General features: G+C 48.9%; 1 protein-coding gene across 2 annotated transcripts in view; it reads left to right on the plus strand.

The window, feature by feature from the left end:
• LOC126925010 (protein vein) overlaps positions 1-12,677 on the plus strand; it is a 198,994-nt gene that overhangs the window by 146,735 nt on the left and 39,582 nt on the right. For both annotated transcript variants that reach the window (XM_050740102.1, XM_050740109.1), the window contains one exon: positions 8,934-9,042. In XM_050740102.1, coding sequence (XP_050596059.1) covers positions 8,934-9,042 — 109 coding nt within the window. The remainder of the gene's footprint in view (positions 1-8,933; positions 9,043-12,677) is intronic.

Raw genomic sequence — 12,677 nt, forward strand, 5'->3', positions numbered from 1 at the left:
GCGGCTGCACACGTTGCCAGGGCTTGCGTCACTCTCGATCGTTGCATCCTACGAGCCCTGTGCATACCGGAATTACCCGAGGGGCACTCCGCCTTCGTGAATGTCGCCGATACGAGCCAGTTGACCGATTTCTCATCGCGACGACGACGGCGGGCTTTCGCTGCAACAGTCCTATGGGTGGAACGCGAACGTCACGTATCTATTTCGAATCTACACAGCATCCAACGTCCGTGGTGGTCGATACGATGTTCGTTCAATCTGATTATAATATCGTTTGGAACGAGATGGGAAACAGAAATTCGCGTTGATGAACGAAACACAAGCGAGGAAAGCGTAATCCATTTATTAGCCGCTAGAACGAAGGTCATTGGTGGAGTGGTCACGCGTCGATGACTATGAAAGGTTTTCTGAAACAGCGAACAGAGTCGGACGAAACACGATTAAATCGGTTTCGCGCGATAGGTGCCGTTCGCGGATTGATTGCAGGATCAATTTTAATCACTTCCGCACGACGTGTATACCGCGACGAGTTACACATTCTAATGCGTTCCCTATTAATTTGAGAGTAGCCATTAGTTGCTCGTCCCGCTGTATCGTGCCGACTATCTATCACCCTACCCGGCAATATTGTCAGAATTCAATAAAGCAAACGAGCTGTTGATTCAATACTCGCCAGCTATTGTCGTTGGGAGAGCGCGATTGGATCCACTCGATCACGATGATCAAACTTCCAAAACGTTGAGTAGCTTCGCGATGTACGTGCCCGACGAATAAAGTGGTTAATCGAAGAACGCGAGATATCGCCTTGCGAAAAATCAACTCGCCGGTTCGCCACATGCGACTTAATCGACGTGAAAAAGAAATTCACCGTATGAGTGGAATACTGGAACAGCGACGAATTAGTAAGCAATCTATCTGCTGTTCAACGGGGACACGAAAAGTAAATCGCCAAAGAGTGGCAGTGGAAAAAAGAAGGAATAAACGAAAGAAAGAAGTGGCGATGTAATGGTAACTTTTGAAATTTACAACTAGCGAGGTAGATTCGCGACTTTGATCAATCTTCGAAATCGTTCCACCTACGACTGTCGTATAAAAAGAATAATCAGAGGTTGTTCGTGAATCTCGTAAAAGCTAACTGTCTAGAACAAACGGAAAGGAAATCAGGCTGACGTGCGCGAGACCGGAACCTCCACTGTTCCACCGCGTGATTCCGAAGAGGAGACAACGTTGAAGCAACGTTCCAGATTACGTTCCCCTGGTGGAGGGTCTTTTGACATCAACCGACTCGGTTCTTGACACAAATCCCGGTGTCGTTAACAATATATCGCCAGCTTGCTCATTCCAAAGTTACACGCCGCAATTCGCGCAGAGCGAAAACGCGGACGGCTGATGATATTCCGACGGCCGATATCACAAAAAGAAAAACGTGGAGGAGCGAAATGGAAATAGACACAGAAGAGCGTGGGGAGGGGAGTTCGTTTGCGGAAAAAATGGCTGACGAAACAAGGCCGAGGCGGGTTGTCCTTAAGCGTACAATCGCGTGCATCCCCACGCCGATTCCGTTGGCAGGTGCACCCGGCGCTGCTGTCCTACGTTCGCGCATTCATCGGCAAAATGTCGTTTCTCATCGCGTAGTTACATCGTTAAATGAATTCGCGAAAGAATTCGTACAGCACGGCAGCCGGTCCATTGTTTCTCGTCCCTTTGAATTCCGCAGCACGGTACGATTTTCGTCCCGTTTCTTATTCTCCGCGCTCGCTCTCGCCTACCTTTCCCTCTGCTTCGTCTTTGACCGTGTTTCCCGCATCGCGAGTGCTAGCAGCGTTCATTGCGCGAAAACGTTGGCTCGTTGTCGAAAAGAATTCGTCCAACGGAACACGCTCGTATCGTTCCACTTTGGTTAAATAGCTTCCGAGGAACGAAATAACTGGAGAGATGAAGTAAAGTTACTTATGTGAAACGGTCGATCAATTTCTTTCGGTTGTCGCGCGAATTGAGATGTCGCGTAACGATCCTTGGCGAACGTGTCGTCAAAGCGAATTAACCGGAGGGTATTACTTTCGACGAAAACGAGCGAGGCTAATGGAAGACAAACAACCGAGCCACCCTGAGCAAGCTTCGCGCGCAGCTCCGCTTTGTTTGCGAGCAAAGTACGAGAAAAACGGAAGCATAGTGTCCGATACGGAGGATTCTGTGCGGTCCGACAACGGACGAAATTTCGCGTCTACTCGCTTGGACGCTCGGTGTCCAAGCTCGCAGAAGGAGATCGCAACTCGTTATCGTCTCCCGCCCGCATATCAACCTCTCCCGTCCCCGTGGATTTTCCAGGAAATTCAAGCGTGTCTCGGCGAACAAAAGACGGTTGAAAGCGTGTGCACGGCGCAAGAAATTTTCTGCAAACGCTGGCTGCAACGGTCGTCGAACGAATTCGTAAAATCGGGAGAACAACAAAGGCGGTATAACAAAAATCTTTTGTCCGCCGGTACTTGGCTGCTGGATAAATTGGAAGCGCGATAGCGTGGCGAGCAGACTGTTTGATTACTAGGAAAGGAACAAAGCGGAAACGTGAATGTGATTTGAAACTCGCGAGAACCTGTCGATGCTCCGGTGTGTACCGCGAGAAGGGACAGATAGAAATTCATGGTGGCTCGACGCGTCGAAAGTGGAAGAAATACGGTATCCGGCAGAAGCGAGTTTCAAGAGAAAGGAAAACGGGCGAACGAAAATTCGAGCAATTTTGCGCCTCTGTTCTAGAGATTGATCTTACGTCTGTAACCCTTTAATCTTGCCCGTGCTGCCTTTGTGGTCGAAGGTGTAAATCGCGTGGCCCATTCCGAACCGAAGGCAAAAGCTAACAATCCCGCGAGTCCGACTAAAAGAGAGAAACAGGCGATCGCGATAACCGAGCAGTCGGTGAATTTGAAATTCCAAGCAGAATCGAAGATTGTATTAGCCGGGGTCAGCAATATCGCGCTCTTATTGAATCGTTCTCCCCTACCGCGATACGAGTGAATACACGCGGCGGATGTCTGAAAAATAATCTAAACCGGATCGTTGACCGGGCCAGCTATCGGATTTGCGATGTTCTCGAGAACGTTCTGGTGAGTATTGGCCTGGTCATATCGAGCAGACGTGCCCATTTTATGTGCTTTCATTCTGTGTGTGTCTATGTGTGTTGCGCTCCTCTGGTATTCTTATAAACCAAAGTGTCTCCGAAAATTCAAGCAGAACGGTATTTGCCTCGGGAAGGCTCGCAGCAAAATGTCATTCAAAAATCTCTCCGCTGACTGACAGATTCAAATGGGGAATTCGAACGTGGCACAGATTGGAAGAGAAGAAAATTTCCGTGGGTATAAAACGTCGGTAGAGAAATTGTTGCAAAGAAAGAAAGTCTGCCGAGTAGAAAGGAAAGCTAAGATCAAAACTAAACGGTGGATAAAATTTCAGAGCCAGAGGTTTACGAAGCGCGGCGGAAAGCGACAGCGCCTTGAGTTGCATCGAGAAGGGGATACTCGCGCTCGGCCGGTTGTTTCCGTTGATGGAAGATTTCTCCCGTCGAAAACTCTTAGTTCTTTCTCTTTGTGGCGAAAATTCTCTTTGCGAGAATACTCGTTCCATCCTGTGGGAAGAGACGCTCTTAAAAAGACTCGCGAGCAATGGCCTGGTCGGGCGGATGGTCTTATCCGTGAACGCGCGATACGTCTGCCATAAAACTTTAACGAGGATGATGTAAGGGCGCTCCGTTCTCTTCGAAAATTGCGCTCTTTCGCTTATGAGTGAAACACGGACGAAACAACCGTCTTGCAATCTCTTTGCAAACAGCCCGCAAAACGATTGCCATGTACCTGAATCTTACCAGCTTCGTGCGAACCCAATTTTTGGTTCGCCCCGTTCGCCTTCGATCCTGCCGAGAAGAAGATGGACAGATAGAAACCTAGATATCATCGATGATGTTAAAATTCCGTTTCCTACGTCGAAGACATCTCATAAAAGTTGGCTCGAAAGCGTCGCAGCAACAGAAACAACGCGCTCTCGCTCGATAGGTTCGGCGACGTGCGTGTGCGCGAATCTGGTCTCACTCTCTCCTCCCTCGTTTCTTCTTCACTTCCGCGGGACTCTTCCTTTTGCACGGTTTGCTAGATCTATTCAATTTACTTTTTCTAGCGACAGGAAGGAATCTACCCCAACAAAGGGAAAGAACGTACGGACTAGGAGCGAGAGGGTAAAGACGGTCGCAGATGGGGCACGAGCGACCCAGAGAAGGGATGGAGAATTGCAGGCGAATGAGGGGAGGAGAATTTCGCTCGGTAAAGCATCACGTGGAGATCCGTGGACGGTGCTTAAAGCTCAGAGGGTCCTTTGAAACTTCACAATTTCATTCTTCCAGACGTGGACGAGCGCGATGATTCCGCAAGGCTCTCGTCCGGATTTTTCTCTCGCTTCTTTGGAAGGCTACTTTTTTCCTTCTGTCTCAAAGGACACCGGCGTAGTCACGTAACCCGAATCATTTTACCCCGTTAGAGACGTATGGAACGCGCGAAACGTCAGCTAAAATCCACTTACGCGATCCCGTAGCGTATTAGTCGTACGTCGGCGAAATACGAAATGATAAAGTTCTGCTCGAAGACGAGCAACAAAACCAGTCGACGGCACCGATTTCTCTCGGGATGGGAATGGCCGCGAGTCGATTCGTTCGTCGCAAGCGGTAACAGTCGTTGCCAGAGCCAATAGAGCGGAGCAGCCTCGCGTTTGAAACACGATATTTGGAAACGCAAATGGACCGACTCTGGACCGTGTTCAACGGTGTGAACCGTACGCGTGCGCGACCAGCCGAGCCGCAAACTCTCGCGAACAGATATATTAGGGCAATTATATCCGACTTAATTACGTACCGCCTCCGGTCCGCACCTATTTTCGAACACTGCCGATGCAAATTAGCATTGGATGAAAGCGCGTCCTCTCATCTTCCGGCAGCTCGAACACCTGTCCATCGAAACGTTACCCGAACGAGATAGCAGATTTTTCTTCCATGCTATTCGCACTCGCTGCAAAAATATAAAGATATAAATGGACCACGCTCGAGAAACTTTCATCGATGCGCCAGTTTGTTCTAACTAAAATCATGTGACTTTCATTCGTCGTAATTTATCCGTGTGTAAAAGTGAGGTTTCGCCATCCTGAATAGATAGCGTAATTTTCCGTTTTGGAAAAATTATTTTCGCGGAACCTGCAACGAGGAACATCAATGTGCCTAACGGCGCACTTTGTGATGTAATTGGAACAACGTTTCTCGACGAGAACAGGTCGTATAATTTGGTCTCCCGAATTTTTTTTCCCCGGGTGTCTCGCGGTTCCGACAGCACCGCGACCAGAGCAGATTAAAAGTTTCATCATTTGGTCGGCTTCCGTGCGAGCCTGCTCGAGTTTTCGCCGCAATTTTCGGAGCACGCTCGAAGAACGAACAACTCGTATTTCATACTTGAAATACGAGCACAGAGGATGGGACAGAAGAATCCAGCGTGTTAGCCTTAATTAGCGCGCGCATGTGCAGCCAGTTAACGCAGATAACTAGAATAGATTTTCAAAACTAATTCTCCTGCCGCTAAACGCGTTCATCGTCCAAGCAACGAGAACACGAGAGAGAGCAAGCGTGGCTGGTTGTTGTACCAAAAAGTTACACAGCCCGCGAGCATCGTTGTATTAAACGGGGGAAAAAAGTTGTGACACGGGAATTGTCGCGACAGGTACGATCAAAACGCGGACAAAGGCCGGTTGAAACGCCAGATCGAAAAAAGCCCTGTATCGATGTCAAAAATTTCAACACTCGACCGTAAACACGTCGAAGAGTGACGTATCAACATAGAGACTCGCGCGTGACGCGAAACAGCTGGTCGAGGCTATCTAAACTCATCCGCGACACCGATTGATGTTACATCGACAGGGATAATGGTATTCAAACAATGTTACACGCGTCAGGAACAGCCAACGGTAAAACTGTTTGTTATCGAGAACGCTTCGCTAACTATAGCGGGTCTCTTAATGAGAGATAATTCTATTCACCTGGAAAATTCGTGAAATAAACGCGCGACAAACTTGCCTCGACTACTACGCACTGGATACCTGCTGATCGAAAAACACCTCTCGCGTAAACGTTAATTTACGAGGCGTTTAAAAGCGAAAAAGAAGAAATATCGTGGAAATTAATTTAGAAATACCGGCAAATTTCTGGGGTGGTCTATCACGGTAAAAAGCTTGAACGATAATACAGTGATGCTGATTGTGTCGCACATACGCAAGTAAACAAGCTGGAAATCTTGCCATTGAGTTTCATTGTACCTTAACAACTTGCTCGATCTAGTTTACCAGCGACGCTATTTCCAAATGAAATTCTCGACTTTATAAGGAAAAGTTAAGCAGCATGTTCGCATACTTCAGGGCACTTATTTTAATGATTTTGCCCTCGCTACAGCTTCGATTCATCAGGGGAAAAAATCGACAGACGTCGGTACCGTAACCAGACGGCACACCTATTCACCGAAAAGCTGTAAGTTATTTGAGAGGTAGAGCAAGGCGGAGAAATTTGTTGGAATTTCCAGAGATTGAGGTTTTCTCGCAGCTAGCGGTCGAAGATCGACGCCCGGGTAAATGGATGCCGTCCATCGTGGGATCTTTTGGTCGCACACGAGTACCGGCAATCGTTTTGGAAAATTCTCGTCGCACGATCGAGCCATACAAGAGTAGATTTTGCATGGCAAGGCATCGACGATATTGGAGTGGAAGGACGAGCGCCGCGAAATTTCGAGATACAAGCCGGTCGGTAAATCGAAGAACCTCGCGTTTGTCGTGTTCACGGCGACCGCGACATCCTGGCTGATAAGCTTTCCTATTTTTCGCCCGAAAAAGTTTTAGCGTTTTCGTCGAATCCCGTAAACGCGCGCAAAGTCGCATCGCACAAGCCAAAACGGAGAAACGAATTGAAACGCGGCTGCTGTCGAACCAAATCGATATAGCCGCGATTCAAACTCGATTCTCGCCTCATCTAAACTTTTCTCCTCTTTCGTTCCCGCCGTTGTTAACCCTGTTTCGCGCGACGAACTTTCGCATTCCACAAGATTGCTACAGAATGTTTTCCGCACCAGCGAGGAAGAAGCTCGCGCCACCGGCAGAGAGATCAAACTTTCGCGATTCGACGCTGCCATCGAAAAACAAGGAAAACGACGAAGCCGGTCTTCAATTAACTCCGGATACCGGCAGCATAGGTAATTCTCCACCTCTCCCTGCGCCTTTTCGCTATGAATATTCTTCCAACTAAATAAAAAGGACAAAACCGGGATCAAGGGAAATCCGGTGCAATTCGAGTATCTCGTCGCTTCCGCAAAATAACGCGATTCGCAACTGCAATTTGTATCCGATCTGTAGCAAAGGGAAGCCGGAAACTTTGAAACGAGCAACACCGGTAGAAGATTAAAATTTCAACGCGATCTGCCGTTTATGCCACGCTCTAATCGCCTCGTCTCGATAGCACAAAAAACTGGGCTACTCTGACCGCGAAATGTCTTCAGCTTGTTAGGGATTTAACGAGAAGAAATGCGTTGGATGAGGTTAAAACGGCGATGGGTAGTGGGTGAAAAAGCGAGAGAGGATAAAGCCGACCGTACAAGCTACTCGAGAGCTTTTCGAAGTTGAAGCTGCGCTCGGTAATACCGGTCCGAATGGTCGAGTACTAATCCGAGTGTAATAATGGTGTACGCGCTTGCAAGCTCATCGCACGAACGCGAACGCGCTCTCCGTCTCGCCACACCGCGCCACGTCGCATTCTGCCGCTTCGGACGCTATTACTCCGCTCTGACCGCTCTGCACGCTTTCAAACTCATTATACGATTTTTAATACATTGCACACGGCCGCTCTGTGCATGGTTCCCGCGGCTCTTCGCTGGATGTTGCTCTGAAACTGCTCTTTCGGGATTCATCACCGTGTCCGGCGCCTCTCGCCAAACCAAAAGCCCAACGTTCCGAACCTACGAAAGAACTGACGCTGTTCGATGATACTCTGTGGTCTCGAACGACTCGCCGTCGACGTAGAGGTCAAGGAATCATCGATTTTCAACGCGTTGTCTACGCCAGCAACGATCTGATACACCGAAAGTATGGAAGATTGTATCACGTCATTAGGACGTATTTCCGTAGCAGATGCATACAGAGCAATGATTAATTGGTATTCACGACGAGGCGCAAGATAGCGGCTAGATTCATTATGCATTACGGTTTGAACAACGACAAACGACAGTGAGGAATTACGGTCTGCCGCGGCATTACGCGGCTCTCTGAGAAATTTATAGGTTACGGTCCGGACGGATTCGCCAGCGAGAAATCGGCCAAGCATTCGACACTTCGTTGCTCGCGAGGCAGCGATTCTTTGGCGTCGCGCGCCGTTCGATTTCTATGATTATCGGCAAAGGGGTGAACGGAATGGAAAACGACGAGGAAAAAAGGGGAGAATGTTTTAAGCTCTTCATAAATCCAGCCGTTTCTCGCATCCTCGACTTTCCTCCTTAGCAGCCGCTCCATTTGCATACTAAAGACTAATCCGCATGCAGGCCGATTGAAATGAAAATGCACGGTTTCGCCTGGAATCCACGATCCACGCCTCGCGAGCGCGAATATCATTTTCTCGCGCAGCGGACAAAGCTTTAGCAGCAGCCGATTTAATCGCGCGAGTAAACGAGGCCAAAGCTCGCGATCGTGTGAAAGTCGACGGTGAAAAGAAACGGGATAAAGAAAGAACGAAAAGAAGGAAGGAAAAATGACGAGAGTAGAAGAGGGAAGCGTCGTATCGACGAGGATCAGTTTTAGGGTCGCCGGAAGAGCTCGCGGAATTTATGCGCATTCCGTTCCCAATGCTGACGAATATATTTTTTCTGATTTTGTTGCAGCGACAGCGGCCTGGCCGAGGCAGGAGCAGCCGTGTCCGATAACTGGAGACTTCTGCATGAACGGTGGTACCTGCCTGTTTTTCGAGACCGTCGGTGAACCAGCATGCAGGTGAGCGAACATCGATCGGTATTGCTTCTGCATAATTGACCGTTGTCGCGTTCCGAACAAACAACGCGTCGTGCCCCCATCCACCCTCGCTCTTTCCCTATTTAATATTTCGTTAACGAACAACGAGAGCAGCCTACCATCGTTATCCACGATCCGTCGGATTATCAGATCTATCGACCCGTAAGAGGTAATCGCGGGTAAACGAGTCACGTTTCAACATCCACGAGGTTCCTCGCCTATCGGCAACACGCTGCCGCTCCAAAATATTGAAACAAACGACTGCGAAACGCTTTCCCCGTGTTCCCTTCTTCCCTCCTTCGTCCGCAAGACGGAAATACAAGCCAGCCGAAATTGAGTTTCACTTCTTGTTATCCTCTTTTCTCCGAACACCTACGGCCGCCGGGACGGTGCAGCGGATGAGATTGCGAAGAGGTCGGAGGAGATTTCGCGGCATGTTTGTTACCGATTTCGTGCAGCTCGCCAGACACGTCGAGTCTACTGACCTTTCGACCACTCGCGTTTCCTCTTTTTCCGTACCATTCGCACTCCAATTGCAATTGAACCTTTTCCTTCTTTTTCCGTCGCCCTCAACTTCCATCTCTTCTTTTCCCCATCCATTAAAGAAAGCACCTTATTCTCGTTTCTCTTATATTCTATTCTCTCCAGCTCTGCCATGCCCATCGTTTTCTTTTTCTTTATTTATCCACCTTCTCCTCCCCGTGGTCTCTCGTTACCGGAAAAAGGGAAGCTGTCTCTCAGGAGGCGGCGGACTTTCGCTAATCAAACTGTTTGCCCGTCGCAGGAATTAGAACGGTCATCCGCGTCTGCAATTTCGGTTATTTACTGCTTAGACCGCACATCCCGGACGTTTTTCCGCCGCTTTCTGCTCCCTTCGAAATACCAGACGGCGGCGGATGCCTTTCTTTCAGGCTTGATTCGAACGCGTCGATCGAAAAGCGAGAGAGCAAAAGAACGATCGAATGAGAACTTCCCTTGGGGTGGAGAAAAAATGAAGGCAACACGGTTGAATCGTTTTTCATAAAAAATTTCTTTCAGGTGGAAGCCTGCATTTTCACGTTCATCCGGCGCGTTTTACGCCCCTCTCACAGAATTCGTAGCCAGCTTCGGCCGAATTTTCCTACGACCCGTTGTTGGTGCGATTTTATCGGTTCTTTCGAAAATTAAATTTCCCAAGTGGCCCCCGTATTCTCACGCCCTGGATCCAGTCGATCGATCGCGCATAGGTTTAATTAAAAAAGTTCAACTCCCGATGATCGGTGATAGTTCCGCGGAATTAGCCGGTCGATTAATCGCGAAGGAACACGTTTTTTGGCGCGCGTTCTGCCAGTTCTTTCTGTCGGTCGAGTTACTTCTGTTCGTGTTAAAAATCACAGCCAGAAAAAGCGCGGGAGAAAGAAGAAAGGAGAAAGAGAGAGAGAGAAAGAGATAGGTGGAAAAAGTTGGCCAATATCAAAGCAAACACTCGCCGAGGCAACATTTCCCCCGATTCTGGCAAACACTCGACTCGTTAATTTCAACGAAACGAGTGGAAATGCGAGGCGGGACTACTTGCTTCTGCGAACCTATACGCGTCGCTATTATTCCAGCGACGTGGCCAACTTCCCGTCGTTTTCTCTTCGCTCTCCCTCGTTCTTTCTTTTCTACGCGTCGCGGAAATCTGCAAACGAAGGTTCAACTTCGTCGGACAACTACGCCGCGTGCCACGCCGCGTCACGTCGCGCGAAAAAAAGCACTGCTCAACGGGTGACAATGGTCTTTTTGTCGGTGCGCTTTGACGTTGATTAGCCGCTCGTTAAATAAATTCGAAGGACGGGAAAGCCAAGAAAAAGGCGAGCAGCGCGGAAAGAGAGCAGAGAAGCTACAGGGAAACACTGTGGTCTATGGGCAAGTCTCAACCAACACCGCACTGCCATCGGTTGACGAGGGTTTATTGGCTTTATCGAGGAATCAGGTCGTCCCCGGAGGAACATGGACCGAGAGAAAAAAGAAACGTCCGATGGAAAGAATGGACAATGGACAAATGAGCGTACAGCGAGCATTGTCTACTTGCATGCAACCAACTAGGGCACAAACAGAACACAGATACACGTTCGTATTCTATTATTCGTACGACCATGGAAAATGAGTTGCTTGGTACGAGAGACGCGAGTCCCATAAATACGAAATTTTGATAGCGACTCTTTCGGTAAGCGTTAGTTATTAGGTCGTGCGTACGTTTCCACGCGAGATAAAGGATGTCGTTTCGAATTTGCTGAATTGGACCGCCGTGCGAATCTTCCTTCACCGTGGCACCGGCTGCAACTCTACGTATTCCTTTCGGTTGTTCATAATAAATCACAGCTCGTATCTCGGGAATCCTCGATTTATGGATTTCCAGTGACTCGTCTTTTCGCGGAATAAATTTTCCCTCGCGACCGTGATTCCGATAAACTCGCTATAACCCGGCTCGAAATCGTCGTCGGTAAGAGGCAGCGTTAAAGGGCAAGAGAGGAGGAAAGACGCGTACGACCTACTAAAAAGCGAACAGGACCGTCTGGATCGACGATCGAGAGTAGAGAGAAGTGAGGTCGAGAGTGGCTCGCAGGGTCGATGGCCCAGTTTGAAGTCGTACCGCAAAATTCCAGCGCGTAGAACCGACGATAGTCGGTGTCGCGAATCGAGCATCCAGTTTATCGCAGCTGGGTCCCATCGCTGCTGCCTCCACCACCCTTTCCAATCCCTTTTGCAGTCAGCCTCGCGGCACTTCACCAAAATACACGGCAAATGCAAAGCTTTCGCGCTCACCCAGCTCTGGGAGGATGCTCGTAAATCTCGCTGCTCGAGACACTTCATCTCGTACTCTCGATCCATTCAATTCCCGCCTCCACCTGTACAACCTGTGATTCCAGACGAGGACATTTGCCACGAAGACTCCGATATTCCGATATCGAAAGACGCCGAAAACCAAGTGCTTTCTTTTCTCTTTGATTTATTCCACGGCGAGACTCTGTCGCATCTTTCCGCCGATTTCTCATCGGAACGTTTTAAAACGTACGTGACAAGCGAACGAGGAAATTTCCCCCGACCAAGTGAATTCCTTTCGTGGCCAAGCCGTTCAACGTCTAAGTGACAGGTAAGCGAGTGCAACGAGGTTTCGTCGCATAAAATACGCGCATGGTGCGTGTACGTTCTTCCCTGATATTATATAGCGTACATCGATGAAACATTTGAAACGCGTATTTCTATCGAAATATCGAATGTCGGATGGTACAACGGTCGATCCATCGTTGAAGGGAAATTCGACAGCAGAGATCGCCAGGGTAATTCGACAGAGGCCGAAAAGCTGACGCGCTGCGATAACGCAATTCGCGACAGATAAGTTGGGTAAAAAACGGATTATTCAAGCGAAACGACCAGGTCGTCCCAACCTGTCTGGCAGGAGCTGTTAAACCGGAAGGAAGGAAGAAAGGACGCGAAGAAAGAGCGAAAAACAGCCTCTGATATCCACTGGTTGGCGCTGTCGGCCTCTCGTGCTGGCTTTTTTCTTCGTCGAGGTGTTTCCGTATAACCCTGGCCCATATACGACAACTGACGACCGCGTCTCTCGAATCTCAACCTGCATACGCACAAAAGCT

This window comes from Bombus affinis, chromosome 2 (assembly GCF_024516045.1).
Source record: "Bombus affinis isolate iyBomAffi1 chromosome 2, iyBomAffi1.2, whole genome shotgun sequence".
In the NCBI taxonomy this organism is placed as follows: domain Eukaryota; kingdom Metazoa; phylum Arthropoda; class Insecta; order Hymenoptera; family Apidae; genus Bombus; species Bombus affinis.